Source organism: Engystomops pustulosus, chromosome 1 (assembly GCF_040894005.1).
Source record: "Engystomops pustulosus chromosome 1, aEngPut4.maternal, whole genome shotgun sequence".
Taxonomy (NCBI): domain Eukaryota; kingdom Metazoa; phylum Chordata; class Amphibia; order Anura; family Leptodactylidae; genus Engystomops; species Engystomops pustulosus.
The window spans coordinates 287,182,951-287,208,980 of NC_092411.1; the positions used below are offsets into that span (position 1 = coordinate 287,182,951).

The 26,030-nt window shown below is 45.6% G+C and overlaps 1 protein-coding gene across 1 annotated transcript in view; it reads left to right on the forward strand.

The window, feature by feature from the left end:
- The first annotated feature begins 7,237 nt into the window (after nucleotides 1-7,237).
- The window catches only part of ZNF638 (zinc finger protein 638), a 97,579-nt gene continuing 78,786 nt past the window's right edge, over nucleotides 7,238-26,030 (forward strand). The window contains exon 1 of the mRNA XM_072126381.1: nucleotides 7,238-7,574. Coding sequence (XP_071982482.1) covers nucleotides 7,474-7,574 — 101 coding nt within the window. The 5' untranslated portion in view covers nucleotides 7,238-7,473. The remainder of the gene's footprint in view (nucleotides 7,575-26,030) is intronic.

The window sequence follows — 26,030 nt, forward strand, 5'->3', positions numbered from 1 at the left end:
ATATGTAATAGTACTATGTAATAATACTATATAATAGTGCAACAGGGTTTTTGACCAATAAAAGTTTTTTTTTTTTTTTTTTTATTTAGAATACTCACAAAATTTGTAGATGACAAAGGCCTTATGCAATAACAAGCTGTGCACGCTCCGTTTTCGGCTCAACTCCGAGTTTGACCTGGATGGCTTCTTCCGGTGCTCACCGACGTGCATCCATTACTAACTTATATAAAGGGCAAACATTGTGATTGGTAGCAGCAATAATAACATGTACCCATAATATATCCAGTGTTACATTCAGTAAACAAAGAGTTTACATTGGTAACATTCCACCCCTCAAGGAATGACATAGGTCAATATTTCATTAATAATATTACACCCTTTAAAAATAACATCGGATATCGCTAAGGGGGGAAAATAATAAATACAGTGCTTTACTTTCATGGAAAGCATTTAATTTCAAAGTCTGCATTAAGTTTTTAGTTGGAAAATCCCAAAGGATTCTCTCTGACCTCATTTTTTTTTTTCAATGGATCCTCCCCTCTCCAATGTGGGGCACTTGTTCAACACTAAAAAAGGAGGCGCCTTTTGGATTTTTTGGTGATGTTTGAGATAATGGGCAGATAGCGAATGGTCTAATTTACCCTTTCTGATGTTCCTGAAATGTTTCTTATTAGTTTTCTTATGGTCCTCGGCGCGATACTGGGCGCACGATCTGGGCCGATGTGCGTCTTACACGGACAATGCACTTTCAGGGAACTTCGGGGACGAGGAAGCTCCAGACTATATACAGTTTATTCCACCACAATCCAGTGACCAGCTAGATGTGAGTCCATCAATTCTTTAGAAATTCGTTGGAAATCCTGGTTCTACTATCATCGGTGTGTTCCATGCCGCTTCTAGGGAGTCGATATTGTACAACGTTCTCTACAAAAATATTATATACAATGAAGTAATAACCTGATTATCCTTACCACTCCGGTTTTAACCATATTGGGGCACATTTACTTACCCGGTCCCTGCGCGATCCCTGATCCGGAATGTCTGACGAGCATGCACTGTGCCGCAATTCATAAAGATTGTGCACCCAATATCCGGCATGTGTCACTTCCCCGCTCAGGTCCCCGGAGTTCACCTTCTTCTTCCCAGTGCATGTAAGTGCTTGGCTTGCGACTCAAATTGAAATGTTAAATCCCGCTCGAGTACGAATCCGTCGGATCGTCAGGCGGCCCGCCTCCCGATTTGTGTCGCGTGAAAGCCGCCGCTATTGCGAAACAATACAGTCGCGTGAGACACCATCCCCGGAAAGTCAGGAAACCCAACGAAAATGCGGCCGCGGGACCCTTAGTAAATAAGCCCCAGTGTGTTCCTCTACCCAGAATTTTAAGGCCTCATGCACACGACCGTATGGTCTGTTCTGTATATACGGCTGTATGCTGGCCTTAAATACGGGACCTATTGCACCGTATCCGTATAAAATACGGTGGGCTTGACAGATGATGGATGACTATTGGCTGACAGAATGCTCCTCCCACTGGTTCTGGACATTACACGTATATACGGCAGCATATGGTGCACAGTCGTATGCAGCGTGTATTTTATATGTTCCCATTGACTTCTATGGTCCCACGGAACGGAAATACGGCGAAAAACAGGACATGCTCTATATTTTTATATGTTCCGCTCACGGTAAGGCGGACAGTAGGACCATGTACATGGATGGCCCTATGACCCATTACAGTGCATGGGGCGGTATGCCAGACGTAAATACGCCCATTATAATACATTCTCTACAGGTTCGTGTGTATGGGGCCTTATTCGGATTCGGTGTTAGGGAGTGTTTTATGGCTATTCCCTGTCTGCTTGTGTCATTGACCCCCACACTGCACCCTACATGTGTGACATTATTGCTGTATATACCTGGTATACTTGTTCTTTAAATATCTTGTGTAGTTGGACCTGTATGTATAGATTATTGGGACATTATATAGATAGATGCACCATGATTGGCTGCAGTGCATGATCTCCTGTACCCTGGCACCTAGAAACAGGTTATGTACAATAACTACATGTATCACTATATGAAAACTATACAGAACAGTTATCCTTATGCTCTCCCGATGTATATGAACAGTGCACCATAAAGCGTGCAGTAACTCCCGTGACCACCAGGTGTCATCCGAAAAGAAATGACAGAAAACTAAAACCAATGTGGAACCAATGGTGAGTGAAGGGATGAGCTGTAGTAGCCATCACTGCCCACCAGAGGGTGACATTGCACCACTGCTGTAAGGTGGAGGATTCCTCGAAATCTACTTACAGGACGCTTCATTCATCTTATTAGAACTGGGGATTCAGGATCTGCAGGATTCAGTGGCCCCCGCGTCTGTTTAGTACAGGCAGTCCCCTACTTAAGAACACCTGATTTACAGACGACCCCTAGTTACAAACAGACCTCTGGATGTTAGTAATTCACTGGACTTTAGCCTTAGGTTACAATAATCAGTTGTAGGAGTTATGAAAGGTGTCTGTAATGAAGCTTTATTGTTAATTTTGGTTCTTATGCCAACCCGACATTATTATTATCCAATTGTTACAGGGACCAAAAAAAAATTCTGGCTGGGATTACAAAATCGATAGTTCTCGACTTACATACAAATTCAACTTAAGAACAAACCTACGGAACCTGTCTTGTACATAACCAGGGGACTGCCTGTATCTTGTGTCTGTGTATACACTGATACAGTGTAGTGATAAGTGGGCTCTATGTGACATCTGCTTAACCCTTTCCCACCCATGCCCTTCTTTGTTTTTTAATTTCCGTTTTTTTTGCTCCCCCTCTTTAGAGATCCATCACTTTCTTTTTATTTTCCTATGTACAAGGACTTCTGTGTAACACATTGCACTTCCCGATGCCCGGGTTTTCATTTTTGTACAAAAAAATTCTTCATTTTGCCATATCCTGACACTAGTAACTTTTGACATGGCGCATGGAGCTGTAGTAAGGTCTTGTTTTTTGCGGGACATGGTGACGTTTTCCCTACTACCAGTATGCAGCAATCACCCGCTCAGCCTGTGAGCCCTCACCAGACAATTATCGGCAAGGGATTAAAGGAAACCTAAAAACTTGCAAAAAAAAATGCAAATGTATTTTTTTAAATAATTTTTGATGTTTTTTGTAATGTTCACATGTCAATATGTGCCATATATTTAACCCCTTTGGGACTCAGCCTCTTTTGGCCTCTAGGACGCGGCCCCATTATTCAGATCTGCCCTGTGTCACTATAAGAGGTTATAGCTTTGGAACGCTATGAGATATCCAGGGGATTTTGAGATTGTTTTCTCGTGACACATTGTACTTCAAATAAGTTTTAAAATTTGGATTAAATCTTTTGTGTTTTAGTTATGAAAAAAATTGAAATTTGGAAAAATTCTTTATTTTCAAAGTTCTAAATTCTCTACTTTTGATGCAGACAGTCATAGCGCCCAAATACATTCATAACTTGCATTTCCCAAATGTCTGCTTTATTTTCAATTTTTTTTTAAGATTCCATGTATTCTACTAGAATGTTATGAGGCTCAGAATTTGGGGGCCATTTTTCAAATTTTTTTGGAAAATCACCAAAACCCGTATTTAGATGGAGCTGCTCAACTTTTAATTGACTGTGAGAGGCCTAAATAATAGCTAGACTAGAGAGACCGCCATGGAGAGGTTGCAACTGGATGCCCCCGCAAGTAGCCATCAGATGTTACAGGGTACATTGTGCTCATAAAGGGATGGACATGGTCAGCAACAATACTCAGGTAGGCTGTGGCGTTTTACCAAGGGGCCCAAAGACACCATGACACCAGCACCACCAGCCTGAGCCGCTGATACAAGGCAGGATGGATCCATGACACCACCACCACCAGCCTGACCCGCTGATACAAGGCAGGATGGATCCATGACACCACCACCACCTCCAGCCTGAGCCGCTGATACAAGGCAGGATGGATCCATGACACCAGCACCACCAGCCTGACCCGCTGATACAAGGCAGGATGGATCCATGACACCAGCACCACCAGCCTGACCCGCTGATACAAGGCAGGATGGATCCATGACACCAGCACCACCAGCCTGAGCCGCTGATACAAGGCAGGATGGATCCATGACACCACCACCACCAGCCTGAGCCGCTGATACAAGGCAGGATGGATCCATGACACCACCAGCCTGAGCCGCTGATACAAGGCAGGATGGATCCATGACACCAGCACCACCAGCCTGAGCCGCTGATACAAGGCAGGATGGATCCATGACACCAGCACCACCAGCCTGACCCGCTGATACAAGGCAGGATGGATCCATGACACCAGCACCACCAGCCTGAGCCGCTGATACAAGGCAGGATGGATCCATGACACCACCACCACCAGCCTGACCCGCTGATACAAGGCAGGATGGATCCATGACACCACCACCACCAGCCTGACCCGCTGATACAAGGCAGGATGGATCCATGACACCACCACCACCAGCCTGAGCCGCTGATACAAGGCAGGATGGATCCATGCTTTCATGTTGTTGACGCCAAATGGGGTATAAATGGGGTATAAATACGCTCCCTGGTTACAGCCCCATCAGAGATCCGTGTAGTCTCTATAAGACCTGGCGAGTCCAACAGGAGATCGATACCAACGTGTCGGCATTTTAGGCAAAGTTTCCTACTGATTGATCCATATTCTTATAAACTCTGCGCTTGGTTTCCAAGCCTGTCATGACGCCTGGTACCGGCCTTCCCCAGGTTACTTATAAGAGCGGTTCTTTAGGTTTGTTCCTATGCTGAATTTGTATGTAAGTCTGAACAGGTATATTTTATAATTATAAGTCCAGACATTTATTTTGTCCCAGTGACAATTGGGTTTTCAGAATTTTTTGCTGTCATGAGAACAATAAAGCCTCATTACAGACACATTACAGCTGATCATCCCAGCCTATAGTAACATCCAGAGGTCAGAGGGGTCCGTCTGTAAATAGGGGTTGTCTGTAAGTCAGGTCCTTAAGTAGGGAATTGCCTGTTCATGCCTGCCTCGAAATGTCTCTGATAAATCCCATCAGCTAGGAAACACCTGGTCCTGTAGAATGTAAGGACATATGAAGGGAACATTTGTAATCCTCGGTAATAGATGTAAAAGAGCAGAATTTTCCATCTACATACAGAACATTTACTTGAGCTTTGCCGGCAGTTTTTCAATTTTCTTATGTTCACATCATAGTGACTTTTTTACGTTGTCATTGTCTCCAGCGTGTCCCAGCCAAATATCTATAATAGTTTGAGTCGAGGTGAATAGTGGAATATTTTTGTTATTGCCGAAAGAGGAGTTGATAAGAATAAACCGTATATAATAACTGCCCTGAGGATACTCCGATCCAATATACATCCAACATCCATGTACGAGGCCTGACCAGCAATGTCTCACTGGTTCCACCGCGGCTCCTGGGTGTATATGGTGTTTGGCTAGTTACTTGCGGTACTTTCTTAGACCAGGACCTTCAAAGGTCTTGAAATGGCTGCAGTGACACAAACTGCATTGAGAACAGAACAGATGTACAAGAATTTCATGGGTGAAGGTCCTTCTCAGTATAAAGTTTGGAGAGTTTTTGGGTGGCCCCGGACCCCTTGGAAGGCTTGGGGCCTGGGCTACTGCCTCAACCGCCTGTATTATAATCCACTACTTCTGGTCCTTACAACAACAAAATACAGGGGCACAAGGGTCCGCACGCCGCATTTCCATCGGGTTTCCTGACTATTTCCGATTTGCGTTTAACAGGGGTTTTTGGCGCACGCGATAGGTTTTTGTCGCAATGGTGCTGACCTGCATGCAACACAAATAGGGGGGCGTGGCCGACGGACTGAGCGCGGGATTTACAATTCAAATTGTGTTGCACTTACAGACACCGGGAAGAAGAAGGTGAACTCCGGGGACCTCAGCAGGGAAGTGACACATGCAGGATATCGGGCGCACGATCTTGGTGAATCACGCCGGACTTTATCCTCGTCCGACAACGCACCTCGGGGATCACGACAGGACCGGATAAGTAAGTCTGCCCCATTGTCTCTTCAATTGGACTCCCTCTCAACGTAATAAACAAATTGAAGCCCAAGCTTTGTGCTCAAATTTATTTATTAGGATCGGGGTGGGTGTCCTAGTCCAAACAGCCCCCACTAATCTCCATGTACTATTATAAGTATTATATTCCTCTGATTGTGATAATATAATAGCTTGGGCTCCAATAAAGGGGCTCATCTACTACAAAACACCTTCCAAAGCTGCACTCACTATCCCCATTGGACTATAACAGTGGTGGCGAACCTATGGCACAGGTGCCAGAGGTGGCACTCAGAGCCATTTCTGTGGGCACTCAGACCATCACCCCAGGACAGAGTTCACCAAATAGGACCAAATACGCCAAATCTTCCTGCAGTCCCTGGCACCTAAAGAGATGCTGCTCTCAGCGCTATTTCAAAGCGACACGAAAAGTGAGAAGGTGTGGACTGGACTGCATTATCTTTGGAGGTCATCTTGCTGGACCCACAATTCTTCCTCTCCGGAATGAGACCCTGGAGAGAGGCTACAATGAGAGTCTGAATTTGCCCTCCATCTTTCAACTGTATTGGTGTCCTCAGGGGGCTGATATGATTGGAAGATGTGGAAGAGCAGGTAGCAATAAGTTACTGCTTAAAATGTCGTGTTGGCACTTCACGGTAAAGAAGTGGATTTTGGTTGTAGTTTGGGCACTCGGTCTCCAAAACGTTCGCCATCACTGGCCTATAATATTCTCATCCGCAGCCGCACTTATCATTCAGGGCTGGGGGGATGAACTTTTAGACACAATCAGTGAATCTGGCCCATGATATATTGTTGCAATACATTGTTCGGAAGTCGTAAGTGCCGGTTATACCAGTGTGCGGCCAGCGGGTGGCTCTCCAGAATAGCCAATCGTTATATTGTAGCTGATCCAAATCGCTGACAATGTTGTCGTTTATTATCCAAAAGTGAAAACTGATCTGCACCGTAACTATATAATTGTATCAATCATTTCCCAGATCAGTGGCCGTGAGATTTGTGATGTTTCTCTCCGGCTCTGGTGATGGGGTGTGCAGATGCCGGTGTCTGTCAGCGGACCCGCCTCCCCTGCCTTCCTCGTCCCACAGCTGATATTTACTTGTCTGTCACAAACTGGAAACGCTGGGAAGTTCCAGCCGCTTAGAGGAAGTCCCAGCTCCGTCCTTCACTCATCAATGGATTTTCAGTCCTGGATCAGGACAAGTCTGCAATTATTAAATCAATCCCAGAATTTTCCAACTTCCCAAGTTTCTGGCTTCTGATTTCCAGTGAAGACTCTGGGTTCTGGTTCTGGTCCGTCCATCTTTGCGGTCAGCGTGGGCTCTGGTTCTGAATGATCGCACGGGGGATATTACGAATGGCAAAATGCAACAAAACAATGAAAGTAAAGAAGGTAAAGAATGCGGCGTCCATTGTGATGGAGGAGACCTCCAGGTGATCCAGAGGCCGCCGGACCCCAGACACAGGTAACATTGGGGTCAGTCATAGGGGGAGGGAACCTGTCAGAAGTTTCATTTATGACTTTAGAATTTGTCCTACAAAAGGTTTTTTTGGATACAAAGTTTACATTTGATACAGGCAGTCCCCGGGTTACGTACAAGAGGTTCTGTAAGTTTGTTCTTAAGTTGAATTTGTATGTAAGTCGGAACTGTATATTTTATAATTGTGATCCCAGCCACAATTTTTTTGGTCTCTGTGACAATTGGATTTTATAAATGTTGGATTGTCATAAGAACCAGGAGTAACACTAAAGCTTAATTACAGACACCTGTGATAACTGTTATAGATGTCTGTTGTAGCCTAGGACTAAAGTACAGGAAATTACCAGTTATCAGAGGGCTGTCTGTAACTATGGGTCGTCTGTAAGTCAGGTGTTCTTAAGTAGGAAGTGTCTGATCTTATAAACGTGTCTGCAGCTGTCTCTTATTGTTTGATCTTTGATGTCAGCAAAACCAGGAAAAAAATTGCTACACTTTTTGCGGTTTTCATAGATACAACACTTGGCCTCCTCCTGGATCCTCTAGAACAGTGATGGCGAACCTTTTAGAGACCGAGTGCCCAAACTACTACAAAGACCCACTTATTTATCGCAAAGTGCCAACACAGAAATTTAATTTGTGATTTATACTCCCTTCTCTGTCACAGTTTTCAGTGAGGACACCAATAAAGCAGAAAATAGTCCCAGGTAGTCCTGTCACTTTAAAATAGCTCTGTGCACAGCAAGTCCTGGGGTGTCTGGGACTGCAGGAAGATACCTGAAGTCATCTCTGGTGATGGCCTGAGTGCCCACAGAAAGGGCTCTGAGTGCCACCTCTGGCACCAGTGCCATAGGTTAGCCATCACTGCTCTAGAACCACGGCAGGTCTGACATCTACATCACCTTCTGCCCTGTGGAAAGTCTCTCCATGTAACCAGTGACTTGTATTGTTCTGGCTGGTTCCAGATCCGGGATCTGTCAGATGGGTTTATGGAAAGTCATATAAAAGGCTACAAAAAATCATTTTCATACATGTAAATGACAGCTCCAACTATCTGCTACATACATCATACAACTTTCCAATTGTACATAGTGTCCTATCTGCAGGCAGCATGTTATAGAGCAGGAGGAGTGGAGCATATTGTACATAGTGTCCTATCTGCAGGCAGCATGTTATAGAGCAGGAGGAGCTGAGCAGATTGTACATAGTGTCCTATCTGCAGGCAGCATGTTATAGAGCAGGAGGAGCTGAGCAGATTGTACATAGTGTCCTATCTGCAGGCAGCATGTTATAAAGCAGGAGGAGCTGAGCAGATTGTACATAGTGTCCTATCTGCAGGTAGCATGTTATAGAGCAGGATGAGCTGAGCAGATTGTACATAGTGTCCTATCTGCAGGCAGCATGTTATAGAGCAGGAGGAGCTGAGCAGATTGTACATAGTGTCCTATCTGCAGGCAGCATGTTATAGAGCAGGAGGAGCTGAGCAGATTGTACATAGTGTCCTATCTGCAGGCAGCATGTTATAGAGCAGGAGGAGCTGAGCAGATTGTACATAGTGTCCTATCTGCAGGCAGCATGTTATAGAGCAGGAGGAGCTGAGCAGATTGTACATAGTGTCCTATCTGCAGGCAGCATGTTATAGAGCAGGAGGAGCTGAGCAGATTGTACATAGTGTCCTATCTGCAGGCAGCATGTTATAGAGCAGGAGGAGCTGAGCAGATTGTACATAGTGTCCTATCTGCAGGCAGCATGTTATAGAGCAGGAGGAGCTGAGCAGATTGTACATAGTGTCCTATCTGCAGGCAGCATGTTATAGAGCAGGAGGAGCTCAGCCGATTGTACATAGTGTCCTATCTGCAGGCAGCATGTTATAGAGCAGGAGGAGCTGAGCAGATTGTACATAGTGTCCTATCTGCAGGCAGCATGTTATTGAGCAGGAGGAGCTGAGCAGATTGTACATAGTGTCCTATCTGCAGGCAGCATGTTATAGAGCAGGAGGAGCTGAGCAGTCTGTACATAGTGTCCTATCTGCAGGCAGCATGTTATAGAGCAGGAGTAGCTGAGCAGTCTGTACATAGTGTCCTATCTGCAGGCAGCATGTTATAGAGCAGGAGGAGCTGAGCAGATTGTACATGGTGTCCTATCTGCAGGCAGCATGTTGTAGAGCAGGAGGAGCTGAGCAGTCTGTACATAGTGTCCTATCTGCAGGCAGCATGTTATAGAGCAGGAGGAGCTGAGCAGATTGTACATGGTGTCCTATCTGCAGGCAGCATGTTATAGAGCAGGAGGAGCAGGTTGTATATAGTGTATATTGAATTATGGAGTTTTCCTGTAACTGATCTGGGGTGTTATGTTATAAGGGTGAAATAAGTAAATTCCATAACCTTATTATAAACTACCAAGAAGACAATTGAGCACTTACCATCTATGGGGTATTTGATGTGCGATGCTTTTACTTTTCCTTTAGATTTTTGAGCCATGTTAGGTGAAAGCTTCCATCCTGGACTTTACACTTGTATTATATGTGAGATAAAGGAAGAAAGCGTCTACATAGTGTCATATTGTGTATGGTGTATGGTGTATGTACCGCATGAGCTGCAGCATATGGTGGCGACAAATACAAAGATTATTATTGTTACATTTAGTACAGAAGTGTTACTATACACAGGTGTTACTATACACAGGTGTTACTATACACAGGTGTTACTATACACAAGTGTTACTATACACAAGTGTTACTATACACAAGTGTTACTATACACAAGTGTTACTATACATGGGCACAGGTAAAGTACTAATAGACTGCACTGAATATTCTGTGATTCTACTTCACCTGCTTTCACTTAGTGAATTACAGTCCAGTTTACTTAAAGGGATTGTCCAATGACAAGGAGTTCCCTTCTATCCATAGGATCCGCTATCTGATGGTGGGATTCCAGATCATGAGAACATTGGTGCCTTGTGCCCCCATTGTACCTGGACATGACGAGAGCGGCCGGGCCCTGCATGTACCGGATGCTCTATTCATCTCTATGACCTGACGGAGATAAGTACAGCGCTCTGCAACAGCGCCATAGAGATGTACAGAGCAGCCGGTGTATGCGCGATCGGCTTCTCTTATCATCTCGGGGTACCCTGTTCTCATGATCTGGGGGGCTCCATTACCGGAACCCTCCCCCAATCAATAAATTAGACCCTATTTTGCAGATAGAGGAAAACTTGTTGTCACTGGAGAATCAAGAACTTTCCTTCCTCCCTTATATTACAGCAAATGATCTTCTGCAACTTCTTTTTCTGGATTAGCAGGTTGAACTTGCAGGATTAAAAAACATATGGATAACAGAACCTAATACTATGACCGGATACTTACCTGACTTGGGCCCCCGGTCCCATCGTAGCTGACACTTCTGACTATGTCAATTATTGGCCTCCAATACTTCCAACTCAGCAAGAAGCATCGGCAAACACTATGGCTGGTGCAATGCGTAGGGGCTATCCTGCTGATCGATGGGAACCCCCACGTATCATGACGACATCATTGTACCCTCATTGCACCCCAAAAGAAGCAAGCTGTACATGCGCACTACTGCTCCATTCACTATCTATGGCAGTAACGTAGATAGCCCAGCATGTTCCTCGGATATCTCCACCTGCGCCAGTGATGAATAGAGAAGCAGGAGCTTATACACCGAGCTCTGGTCATCTAGGTCAGTGGTGGAGAAGCTATGGCACTGGTGACACTCAGCACCCTCTCTGTGGGCACCTAAGCCATCAACCCAAAACACCAAACATGATTCAAGGCATCCTCCTACAGTCCATGGAAGTCCAGAACGTGCCGACCGAGGTGCTACTTCTGTGCCGCCTGGGGCGAAAGGAGGAGGTAGAAGGTTTGGACAGAGCTGGATTATCATTGTAGCTCCTATTCCAGTTAACACAATTCTTAAACCGAATTTCTCCTCCTTCCTACTGCATTGGTGTCCTCATGGAGCTGATACAATAGACGGAGAAAGGAACAAGGACCATGTTGGCACTTCAAGATAAATACGTAGATTTGCATTGTCGTTTGGGCACTCGGTGTCTAAAAGGTTCACCACCGGTGATCTAGGGCTCAATGGATCATCTCGGGATTCGGTCAGGATCCATCGGCATAGAGTGGTCTCCTAAAACCTGTAGCTGTGGTTTGGTTTGACGCCCCCTGGAGATCATCTCGGGATTCGGTCAGGATCCATCAGCATAGAGTGGTCTCCTAAAACCTGTAGCTGTGGTTTGGTTTGAAACTACCTGGAGATCATCTCGGGATTCGGTCAGGATCCATCGGCATAATAGAGTGGTCTCCTAAAACTTGTAGCTGTGGTTTGGTTTGACACCCCCTGGAGATCATCTCGGGATTCGGTCAGGATCCATCGGCATAGCGTGGTCTCCTAAAACCTGTAGCTGTGGTTTGGTTTGACACCCCCTGGAGATCATCTCGGGATTCAGTCAGGATCCATCGGCATAGAGTGGTCTCCTAAAACCTTTGGCTGTGGTTTGGTTTGACACCCCCTGGAGATCATCTCGGGATTTGGTCAGGATCCATCAGCATAGAGTGGTCTCCTGAAACCTGTAGCTGTGGTTTGGCGGAGAGCAGGAAACGTTTTATTGTACAGTTTTTTTCTTTATCACAATTTCCTAAATGACGGTGAAACCCCCTGGAGATGATCGGGGAGATGTAGACTTGAGGGTTACGCTAGGATTACTTCTTTCGGAGAGTTGACAGCTCGTCACGGTTCCTCACCAGCGTTGGTTACAAGAAGGTCACTGGTGTAACGTGATGTGATGACCTGAGACATTCCAGGAGTGTTCATCCTTGGACATCTGAAATCCTGTAATGTGGACTATGTCCTTCCATCTTCACCCCTCATTACAGAAGGTTCTGACGTGATCCCATCTCCCAGGCAGATTTCCTTTCAAAGGTCTTATAATTATCCGGATAAATCCCGTACATGGAGAGACTTATTTTTGGTAATGTCTGAACCTTTAGGATCAGCAGACTAGGATTCGGACTCTCATGTTCCAGAATATCCTGCACTACTAATAAAGCGAGTTGTACTGAACAGGACGGAGCCTCTAGTCAGGTCATGTATCAGATATACAGCACTGTGCAAAAGTTTTAAGCAGGTGTTGGGGAAAAAAGCTGCAGAGTAATAATAGAAGTGTAATGAATCGATTTATACTTCATACATTGTAAGGTGCACTGGGATTATAGTGAGATCTATAATAACCAATTACTGTACTGACATGAGAACTTCTGCAGGACCTAAGTGATGTCAGAAGCATGTGACCGGTCATGTGCTTCCTGCATTACTGCAAGGTCCTTAAAAGGGGATGGGACCAGAGAAGTGAGAAAATAGGTTGCAGCTGAGACTGGGTATGAAGAAGAGCTGTGTGGGTGTGAGTGAGTATATGAATGTAACGACGCTGATCGTGTTTGTGTGAATGAATGTATGCAGAAGACCCAAGTGAGTGAGTGAATTTAGCAAGAGGTGTAGCAGAGCTGTGTGAGTAAATGGACGTAGCACAGCCTTGTGTGAATTAATGCATGTAGTAGAGCTGTGTGTGAGATTATGGATGTAGCCGTACTGTGTTTATAAATGGGTAGACATAGCAGAGCTGTGTGTGAGAGTATGGATCTAGCAGAGCTTTATGTTAGTGTATGGATGATGCAGAGCTGTGTGTGAGTGGATGAATAGAGCAGAGCTGTCTGTGAGTGGATGAATAGAGCAGAGCTGTCTGTGAGTGGATGAATAGAGCAGAGCTGTCTGTGAGTGGATGAATAGAGCAGAGCTGTGTGTGAGTGGATGGATAGAGCAGAGCTGTGTGTGAGTGGATGAATAGAGCAGAGCTGGGTGTGAGGGTATGGATGTAGCAGTGCTGTGTGTGAGTGGATGGATAGAGCAGAGCTGTGTGTGAGTGGATGAATAGAGCTGTGTGTGAGTGGATGAATAGAGCAGAGTTGGGTGTGAGGGTATGGATGTAGCAGAGCTGTGTGTGAGTGAATAGATGTAACAGAGCTGTGTGTGAGTGAATAGATGTAACAGAGCTATATGTACCAATTATTAATTGGTGGCAAATATATTTTCCTTCTTTTGGCTGACTAAGTCTGTGGAGGGACCATAGATGCAATTCTCAACTAAAATGCACTTACAACCTTTTTAACTCAGTAGAAGTGATATTAAATCAGAACGCACAGAAACTAGTGGGGTCCAGGTACACCCACCTATGAAGATGTTAGAGACCTTCGTGGAATAAGTGTGTCCAAAAAGTCATAGCTCCAAAGTTGAAAAAAAAGCTGAGTAATTACAACAGAAAGCAGTTTGTCACAAGAGCCGGAGAAGATTACACTAGAGCAGTGATGGCGAACCTTTTACAGACAGAGCGCCCAATCTACATCCAAAATCCACTTATTTACCGTGAAGTGCCAGCATGGCATTTTATAAAGTACCTTACTGCTACCTGTTCTTCCACATCTTTCAATTGTATCGACCTCCTGAGGCCACCAATATAGTTGAAAGAAGGAAGGCAAATTTAAACTATCATTGTAGCTTCTCTCCAGGGTCTCTCTGTACAGGAAGAATGAAGGGTCCAGCAGGAGGACCTCCAAAGATGATGCAGTTCTGTCAACCCCTTCCTACTTTCCCCACAGTTCCAAACAGCCAATAAAGTATCACTTTGAAATAGTGCTGAGAGCAGCATCTCATAAGTTGAAGTGTTCGGTGAACTCTGTCCCTGGACAGTGGCCTGAGTGCCCTCAGAAAGGGCTCTGAGTGCCACCTCTGGCACCCGTGCCATAGGTTCGCCACCACTGCACTAGAGAGTCCCAGTGCAGCAGTAAAGCTTAGGGAAGGTTCTTTACAAAATCATTGCCAAAGTAGTGTCCAGGGGGTTTGATGTCTCAAGAAATAAAGACCATGAAATGTACCTGTGCACTGGCTTTACGGCCAGAACCTGCTGATGTAGTCAGTAAGGGGCTTATACCTCATGCACGAAGCATCGGTGTATGATAAATGTCCCCCCTTATGTTCGAAAACAAAGCCACAATCATCTAGTTGTTCTTCCATAATGTCTACAACAACTTGTCTACTGAGATTTTACTGTGTGCCTAAAGGAGACAACGCAGTCTTGAAACGAATATTTTGTTCCCATTTAGATCTCTCTTTTTTTCATATACTTTTTTTAGTCGAAAAAAATGACCTATTCACATTTCTTTCTTTGAAATCTTTTCTGGAGCCTTTTGGGCTTGAGGATGAGATTTGTACTTGAAAGCAGAGAAACAGCTGCAATGATATCAGAAATACTATAAAGATATTCCTGTAAAAGGTTTTTCCTAAACCCTGTGTCATAGTCCTGTCATAGTCCTGCCTAAATCTACCCCGTGGTTCTCATATAGTCAGGGAGAGCACAATCCACCATTGTAGATAGAGAAAACAGAGCACAAAGCAGCAGCCAGATGTGGCACAATAGGACGAGGGCGCACGTCTGCAGAGAGCGGATGTGTACAGAATTGTGACCCCCTTTGTCTGTGTTAGAAATTGGGGTTATCTGGAAATAGTTGTAAGAAATGTCGGGTTATAAAGGATGATAGCAGATCACATTGTGACGTCTCATGTGTAAGGGTGCAGTCACCTGCCTGGGTCACGGCTCACAGCCAAATATCCTCCAGCAACGACAACCCATGTGAGAAAGGTTTTACCTCCCTCCACATACGTGCAGTATCTGTGCTACACACTGCAGGTAGCAGGGAAATAGCTGGAAATATTGGGTGTTGTCTAAAATAAGACACATAACTACGTGGGGTCCCTGAGATGAGGGAGACACCAACACTTACAGGAACCAGCAGGTAACCTCTGCTAGAAACTGGCATGGCAATAACATAGGTATAGGTCTATAACACAGGTATGGCAGGTGTATAGGATACAAGTATCACAGGTGTATATTATACAGGTATTACAGGTGTATATTATACAGGTATTACAGGTGTATATTATACAGGTATTACACGTGTATGTAATACAGGTATCACAGGTGTATATTATACAGGTATTACAGGTGTATATTATACAGGTATTACAGGTGTAAAGGATACAGATGTGTCAGGTGTATATAATACAGGTGTACAGGATATAGATGTGTCAGGTGTATATAATACAGGTGTACAGGATACAGGTATGTCAGGTGTATATAATACAGGTGTACAGGATACAGGCATGTCTGGTGTATATAATACAGGTGTAAAGGATACAGATGTGTCAGGTGTATATAATACAGGTGTATAGAATACAGGTGTATATGATAAGAGTATGTCAGGTGTGTATGACAGAGGTCTATAGGATACAGGTATGTCTGGTGTATATAATACAGGTGTACACGATACAGGTATGTCAGGTGTATATAATACAGGTGTATAGGATACATTATTCATATAGGATATATTATATGGGTGTTTCATGCACACAGGTGCATCAGGTGTATATAATACTGGAGTATAACATTGGCGCATATAACACACAAGTCTGATAGGTAAATGTAATATAGCTATGTTACACACATGGGGGATATAGGTGTATACAGGTGTATATAATAAAGCTGTATACTACACCAGTTAAAGAGGTGTAATAGTTGCATATAACATGGGCGTGTCAGGTATAACATATACACATACATGTGTGTAGATAACTGATGGTCCTACATACTAAATAGTACATCTAATACTATCCGTATCTCATGTATATAGTCATCACAGTCACCGAGCGTCTCCTGAGAGTGACAGGAAGGTGCGCGGCACAGTCTGTCGACAAGGTCGTAACCCTGTAAGTAGAAGACCTGGTGACATCCAAGTGTCGGCCTGTGATCTGCATGTATTTCATTAATGTTTATCCAGTGCTCTCATATGACAGGGCACACACCACACATGTTAGGCATAAATCACGGCTAGTAAAGCCTACAAGACACTCGAGGGAGTCCAGCAGATGCTTCACGAGGAAATGACATGAAGACCACATTCTCACCAGTTCTCTCCTGATGTTATCATGGATATGAGATGTGTCCTCTACTAGATGGCGGAACATATCACCGCTCACCTCCGTCTACCGGCACATCTACTGAGCGGCCACCAGCACAGGAGACATCTCACCCCTGTCTACCGGCACATCTACTGAGCGGCCACCAACACAGGAGACATCTCACCTCTGTCTACCGGCACATCTACTGAGCGGCCACCAGCACAGGAGACATCTCACCCCTGTCTACCGGCACATCTACTGAGCGGCCACCAGCACAGGAGACATCTCACCTCCGTCTACCGGCACATCTACTGACCAACACAGGAGACATCTCACCTCCGTCTACCGGCACATCTACTGAGCGGCCACCAGCACAGGAGACATCTCACCTCTGCCTACCGGCACATCTACTGAGCGGCCACCAGCACAGGAGACATCTCACCCCTGTCTACCGGCACATCTACTGAGCGGCCACCAGCACAGGAGACATCTCACCCCTGTCTACCGGCACATCTACTGAGCGGCCACCAACACAGAAGACATCTCACCTCTGTCTACCGGCACATCTACTGAGCGGCCACCAGCACAGGAGACATCTCACCTCCGTCTACCGACACATCTACTGAGCGGCCACCAGCACAGGAGACATCTCACCTCTGCCTACCGGCACATCTACTGAGCGGCCACCAGCACAGGAGACATCTTACCTCCGTCTACCGGCACATCTACTGACCAACACAGGAGACATCTCACCTCCGTCTACCGGCACATCTACTGAGCGGCCACCAACACAGGAGACATCTCACCTCTGTCTACCGGCACATCTACTGTGCACCCACCAACACAGGAGACATCTCACCTCCGTCTACCGGCACATCTACTGACCAACACAGGAGACATCTCACCTCTGTCTACCGGCACATCTACTGACCAACACAGGAGACATCTCACCTCTGTCTACCGGCACATCTACTGACCAACACAGGACACATCTCACCTCCGTCTACCGGCACATCTACTGAGCTCCCACCAGCACAGGAGATATCTCACCTCTGTCTACCGGCACATCTACTGAGCGGCCACCAGCATAGCAGATACCTCACCTCTGTCTACCGGCACATCAACTGATCGGCCATCAACACAGAAGACATCTCACCTCTGTCTACCGGCACATCTAGTGAGCTGCCACCAGCACAGGAGACATCTCACCTCTGTCTACCGGCACATCTACTGACCAACACAGGAGACATCTCACCTCTGTCTACCGGCACATCTACTGAGCGGCCACCAGCACAGGAGAAATCTCACCTCTGTCTACCGGCACATCTACTGAGCTCCCACCAGCACAGGAGAAATCTCACCTCTGTCTACTGGCACATCTACTGAGCGGCCACCAGCACAGGAGACATCTCACCTCTGTCTACCGGCACATCTACTGAGCGGCCACCAGCACAGGAGACATCTCACCTCTGTCTACCGGCACATCTACTGAGCACCCAACAACACAGAAGACATGTCACCTCTGTCTACCAGCACATCTACTGAGCGGCCACCAGCACAGGAGACATCTCACCTCTGTCTACTGGCACATCTACTGAGCGGCCACCAGCACAGGAGACATCTCACCTCTGTCTACTGGCACATCTACTGAGCGGCCACCAGCACAGGAGACATCTCACCTCTGTCTACTGGCACATCTACTGAGCGGCCACCAGCACAGGAGACATCTCACCTCTGTCTACCGGCACATCTACTGAGCGGCCACCAGCACAGGAGACATCTCACCTCTGTCTACCGGCACATCTACTGAGCACCCAACAACACAGAAGACATGTCACCTCTGTCTACTGGCACATCTACTGAGCGGCCACCAGCACAGGAGACATCTCACCTCTGTCTACCAGCACATCTACTGAGCACCCACCAGCACAGGAGACATCTCACCTCTGTCTACCGGCACATCTACTAAGCACCCACCAGCACAGGAGACATCTTACCTCTGTCTACCGGCACATCTACTAAGCACCCACCAGCACAGGAGACATCTCACCTTTGTCTACCGGCACATCTACTGAGCACCCAACAACACAGAAGACATCTCACCTCTGTCTACCAGCACATCTACTGAGCAGCCACCAGCACAGGAGACATCTCACCTCTGTCTACCAGCACATCTACTGAGCTCCCACCAGCACAGGAGACATGGGTCTTCCATTGAAATCCATCATGATAAACCCAAGACATTACTCATAGATCCAGGCACCATGACTGTGGTATCTTCTTACATGTGTTACCCATGGCCTCAATCCTTCTAAAATCAACTTTTAAAATGATGCTAATGAGCCAGAAGGGCTACCTTAGCTACTCTGAGGACAACCGGCCCTTATCACGCTTTGGCCGTTATTGGCCTAACATCTTCCGTGGACTTCACCAATCACCTCTTAGTGGTGTCACGTCCTCTGGAACTTTCTCTTCAAAGTTCTTTTGAAATCCCCTTACGGTTTGCTCCCCGTATTTAGCCTCAGGTGGAGGTTATGACCCACTGTGGGCTGCATCCCCACCAAAAGATTCTATATGGTGCTTCATCAATGAAATGTAATCATGACCCTTAAACCCCGGCAGGAGCCCCTCACACTCGGAACCCTCCCCATTAGGTTCCACCTTCTGGTTGCCTCCCGACAGTAGAAGACAATACAGCGCAATGATGTCATGTGTCCGGAATACGCCGCCTGAGCTATTGTACTAAATACAATCATTGGATTTAGACGACCTCCACATTTAGTTTGGGATTTGGTAACACAGTTGGTCTAGATATCAGTTTGTCTATAATACATTGTCCTCTGTGTCCTTCTCTGAGGCCAGTTTTATGATTCGTGGACTTGGGTTTTTTTGTGCTGTTAGGGTAGTGAGAATAGTTCTGCTGTAAGTCCAGGGTAATGTCAGCAGTGATTGTTGTGTCCACTGGCCTCTCCCCTGCCTTAGCCCATACTCATGGCGTCACCCACTGTGGGGAACATTTACTAAGGGCTTTGCGCCAGTTTTCTGTCAGATTTTGCACGTTCTTTCTAGTGTAAACTGCTCGCACAGGTATTTAAGAAGTGTCTGCACCACATTTATCTCGCACGTGATCCTTTTGTGTTGCAGCTGCACTATACTTCATGCAACACAAATTTCTTCACTAAAGGGGGCGCTCTGGTGCTCAGTCGGACCGCGCGCCATATCAATCATGCAAAGTCCAACAGAAGTGTGTAACACACCCTTTGTTGAAGGTGCACCAAAAAAAAAGTGGTGCACTCTGTTGGAGCAGTGCAGGGGGCGCCAGATTCATGAAGAACGTGCGCCACAAATCCTGAATCTGGTGCCCTCTGCACACTACACAGGCAAAGTACACATAGCACACAGTGCTCTGCTCCTAGTAAATGTGGGCCTTTGTCTTTCTTCTCACAGTCCATCCACACTGACAGAGAAATGACAAGGGGAGGAGGAGAGCGGTACGAGTCATATCTCCACTGCTGCAGCTCCTCCTATTCATCAGTGCTCAGACATGTAAATAATCATGGAGAGTCTGCACACAGCACAAAACTAAGTAGCAGGACTGCAGAATCCCTTTCATTGAAGTTTCAGAGATTATCCACAAGGCAGTAAAGGCACATGGGCAACTTATGTAAAAGAGTGGCCAACTCCTTTAAGGTGAGATGGGAAGGGAGGAATATGTCACCTTCTCCAACCTATAGGTGGCCAAGGATGGGTGCTATAAAATGGGTTATCCCAATATGGTGCGGGAAGGGGATTTTGCCATTGGCACAGTGACAGAGCGACGGCTTATACAAGGCCTTGACATCAGGGTTGTCCTAAGATTCTTTAGGAAATGATATCCATCAGGTTTCTCTGGATTGTCTATGGTCCAAAAAGTCCTGGAACCAAAACAGTCCTATGGTGTAATGTGTTCAAGCTGTTCCTCTCAGGTTGGTCATCACCTGCTTTGTCATCAGGGGGAGAAGTCATGAGGGTCCATGAGATCCCTTGTACATACACTGGGGCTCATTTACGTACCCGGTCCTGACGCAATCCAGGGGCGCGTTCTCCAACGAGGATTCGTATCTTCCGGTGATTCACTAAGGTCGTGCGCCCGATATCCACCAGGTGTCGCTGCTGTGCTGAAGTCCGCCGAGGTACGCTGGAGTTCACCAACGTATTCCCGGTACATGTGAGTGATTGATTTTGCGACACAATTTGTTTTTTAAATTCCACGTTTTTTCCGAATCTGTTGGGTTTTCCGACGGCCACACCAACCGCGACCCCTCCCCCCCCCCCCCAAATTCAGTCGTGTGAAAGCTGGTGCTGATGCGCCACAATCCGATTGCGTGCGCCGAAATCCTGGGGAAATTCAGCGCAAATCTGAAAAATTCTGGAAACCCGGCGGAAGAAAGCGATTTGGACCCTTAGTAAATGTGCCCCATTATGTTCTGCAGTCACCACTGACATGAAGCAATGACGCCAGAATATTTCCGGACCTCCCGTTGTCAGTACACACTGTCCATGTAATGTATAGTAAGTTCTGTACGTACATCATAGAATAGTCCATACTACACCCATAGCAGACTACATCACCCCCATTAGTAGGTAACATCGGGGTATGTGTAAGTCATTGGGGTATTTGATCTTCTGACTTCCAGTAGGTGAAATGTCTCGGGGACGTCCAGTAATAAGCAGCAGCTTGTTCTCTATCAATGTTCCGGTACGTCTTTCATCGGGACGCGGCGATCTGTCGCCACATAGTCATGAGTAATAACACTGCCTGTTATAAGTCCCCAGAGGGTGTGGTGGCTAAAAGGGTAACTGGTGGAGACCGACAATGGTATATATAGATATAGATATAGATAGACAGGGCCGGGTATAGACAAAGTGCGGCCCAAAAATAAAACTATTTCATGAGCAGTCACAGTCAGTAAGAGGCTCCTTTACCCTGCACTGTAATAACACGGTGTAGTTACACACAGGAGCAGGTAAGTGTCTGTAATATAGGACTGTAGGAGGATGTTATAGGAGAGACAGATGAAGATAAATAAGAAATATGAGATTTATAGATAGATGCACAAATATAAAGTACATTATATATAGACGGCTAGATATAGATGGTAGAAGATAGATATGAGAGATAGAAGATCGATTGATAGATGGATAGATAGTAAATAGACAGATAGATAGCTATATAGATAGATAGGAGATAGATAGATAAATAGGTAGAATATATATAGAGTAAAAGTGCAATACATCTTCTGCCCACAAAAGTCCACATGGAGGGGGCCCTTTAGACCAGGGGGCCCTAAGCAAATGCCCAGTCTGCCACCCACTAACGCCGGCCCTGTAAATATACACAAAAGAATAAAAATAAATTAAAATAAAGTTAAAGGGAACCTGTCACAGGTTGTAGCTCAGAACCACAAGCCTGATGTCATCTGGAAGATAAGATTCCTATCTATATGACACCAGCAGGGTGTTTCTAGGTGCTATAGTTATGCAGATAGGAGCAGCTGAAGAGACCCTCCCTTGAAGGCTCGAAACTTGACTCATCTCAGGCAAAATTCAAGACTCTTCTTTGCTCATGTTTACATGAGTGTAAAGGAGATATTTTACAGATAAATGAGTGAGATTTTCCAAAAAAAATGAGGGAATTCTAGAAAGGACATTTCATACCCCACCTGAGGGGCCGAATGGTTTAACTCCTTGCCTCAAACTGACATAATAGGCAAGGGGTGCATGCAGAAGGCTCATGGGCTAAACCTTCTCCGTACAGAATGGGTGTTTGCAGCATATTGCACCAAGTCCGGTGCAAAGCAGAAAACATTAAAGCAGGATGTAACAGGTGGTACGTATGCCATCTTGGCTGTGATCGTTGCTTCTGCGATGTCACCATGAGCCGACCATCTGTCACCATGATAGCCTGGGTCTATTATTATTTGCAATAATAAAGAACCATAGAATTTTTTTTAAAGTGGATCTTTTACAATGTGCCAGTGGCACATTGTAACAAATCATGGGAAAATATGCCAAATATGTCTATAAAATAGTACACTTAGAAAATTAAAAAAAAACCTAAAAGTTCAAATCACCCACTTCCCAAACATCCCAATCTATCAAAATGGTTATTCCCGGTGGTGAACCCCATAACGGAAAATAGTGCCCAAATGTTCGAAATTCCTCTTTTTAAAATTTCATTCAAAGGTGATCAAAAGGTTGTACAGTCCTCAAAATGGTAGCAATGTAAACGTCATCACTTCCTGCAGAAAGTGCCGTCTTTCTCATCTCCATGTGCTATAGTATGTAGAAGTTAATGTCGTCAAAATGAAGAAGTTTTTTCTTTCATTTACTGTGGTTTGTACAGAGGGACCATTACAGCCTTAGGCTATATTCACACGAATGTATGGGGGACGCATATACAACCAACGTATATGGCGTATACACGACCCCCATTCAAGGCAATGGGCACACGGCTCCCTACGGGAGCGGTAAGGTGCGACACACTTACGGAACCATACCGTTCCGTAGATGGGAAAAAGATAGGACATGTCCTATCTTTTGCCGGAATACGGCGCCGTGCGCCATATATGACTATGGAGAGGGGCGGGGATGAGCGCTGCCCCTCGCCAAAAAGGTGATTGTCACAATATATGATATTATTTAGCGCACTAATAAAGCAGCGATAACAAGAGGTAATAAAAGCCCTAATGTCTTGTCGGAGCTCAGTGAGATCCCCAATAATGAACACGGGCTTTGCACACGATCCATAAATAATCTGCTCCTTAGGGGATGACTAGATGTGGATGGCGGGACAATAGGGCTCCCGGCCCGGAGCAGCATTTCCCTCCGTCAGCCACTTTAACTTATTAGTAGAAATCTGGCACCTTATGCAGGAGCTTGCAATTAAATGTATAAATAGCCGCCATGTGTCTCCGGGGATTAGTCAGGCTGCCGGTGTATGTCAGGGCTCCGATGGTAGAGCGCCAGCCACATACACGCATTCACCATAAGGAAGTGCTCACAATTATCCTTTCTAGTGATAGTGCAGGATAAACCTACAAAGTGTTTTTTACTTAAACTTAGATACCAACAGTACAACAAGAGAAGAGGTAAGTGAACCCTCGTCGTTTAATTCACTCGTTCTGTGTTGTTTCTGTTTGGTCTCTGCATGCGCAAAAACAAAATTAAGGTTAAAAAAACACAACAAAAAAAAACGTATTTAAAAAATAAAAATAGAAAAAACACATTTGTTAGGTCAGCTCCCCTATATTCCAATATACACCACTTTTATGTCCTTCTGAATATGTGCACGGAAAGAGGAGAGGAGGGGATGGACAAAGGTAACCGCATCGTCCAACGGCATCAATATAATCCTTGATTGATCCATCAGATTAATGTGACGGGTGCTCCTGTGACCCACATCCCAGGAAGCAGTCACAGCCGTGCCCCTCTCCATGGTGCCTGCTCCCCCCAGCATCACTTACCTCTCCACGCTCCTGCTCCCGTCCCGGTTTCCCGGCGTGCACATCCCTGGCACCTAGTGTGCATGTGCTGGCGCTCATAAATTGCCGCTGATTGGCGCTGGCCATTTCCCGAATTTTGATAAAAGCCGGCTTCCCCCAGCATTCCCCGCCGGATCTAGAGAAAGCTAGTACCCTTGCGATATTCCTGTGTATTGACCTCCAGTTGTGATCCGGGACCTGTTCCCACTTACGCTCCTCCGCTGCCAGCCATGATCTTCAGCTCTGCCTCTGACCCTGAATCCTTGCCGCCTGTCTTGACCTCCAACCTGTTCCCAACCACGAACCTGCCTTTAAATCTGAAGCTCACCGAAGACAAAGTTGCACCCGTGGAGCGACCTGGTGGTATCACAATGCAGCAAATCCAACCTGCTTTGCGTCGGGCTCTGGTGAAAAGTGGGTGCCACTTAGACTCTGGTCCTAGGTGTCATTGTTCGCGGTGGTCCAGTGGGTCCACTACCCCTAAAGCCTGACAATTAAAACAGAACATATCGACAGTAGTCTGGATTGTAGGCAGACCGACGGGTTTTGAGCTCTCACATACGGCTCTTACTCATGATCTGAATGTCCATCGTACCCCAACACACATTCAATCTGATGAATCAATAAAAGAATGTATATGTTACAATGTTTTTCCTTGAATTAAAAACACACCCCTTGGTTCCGCAGCCTCATCAGTAAAAAAAAAAATGGACCAATCATCTTTTTTTTTTTTTCGCGGACCCATAGACTTCTATTGCCTTCGGTGATCCATTTGCGTAAAAAAACTAGGAAAGGTTTCAAAATCCTTTTCCTGGACAACACAGTGAAAAAAACCTGAAATCTGAAACACCCATAGTAAACAATGGCTCAGTGATGCATCTGTGAAAGAGCCCTAACACGAAACAAGAAGTCTATTAGTAATAGTAGAATAATATTGGCCATGGCCTTTTAACCTCTTAGATGCCTCATTTCTGACGGTGGCATTTTAGGCTTTTACAGGTTCCTTCTGCCTGATTGTCACCTCCCCTCTGCGATCACGATGGTATTTGTGGCAGCTGGGGGTCTCCTAAAGGCCACAGAGCTGCCATGTCTGAGGACTAGGGGGTCTGCCAAACCTAATAGGATGCCTGGCAGTGCTGTCTATCAGCATTACAGTGTTGCACTGTGACGTCACCTACTTGCAATTTGGAATTTCTTCTGTATAGTCAAAATACAGAAAACAAACTGGAGAAAAAAAACTTAAAATAAAAGTAATTAAAAAATATGCCGCCACATGTGCATAGATCAAAAATATAAAAAGGTTAAGACCCTTAAAGTCATACACAGAAAGAAACTGGAGAAACGCCTGCTTGGTATGAAAAGGTTTTCCTTTTTCGGAGACATAATGACCCCCAATGATTTCAGTTTGGATCCGAGCAGGATCAGGCTGTGTTGGATCCGGTGTAACCCACCAGCTCGTAGACACTCACATAATTTTTTAGGTTATGACAGTTGTTGCTGGAAATGTATTAACAATTTTTCAGTGGTGGCCGAGCCCTTGACAGACCTAACCGGAAGGGATGTGGTCTTCATCACTGGTCTCCTGAGGCTCAGCAGGATTTTTTTACCCTAAAAGATGGTGTTTTACCTCTGCTCCAGTCCTTGTACCACCTGACCTTGAGAAAACTTTTGTTGTGGAGGAAGATGCTTCAGAATTGGCAGTAGAGGTTGTTCTATCTCTAGGTTCTGCTGCTCTGATACTCCTAGATCTTAGTAGTAGAGGTTGTTCTACCTCTAGGGTCAGCTGCTCTGACTACTCCTAGACCATGGTAGTAGAGGTTGTTCTATCTCTAGGTTCTGCTGCTCTGACCACTCCTAGACCTTGGTAGTAGAGGTTGTTCTAC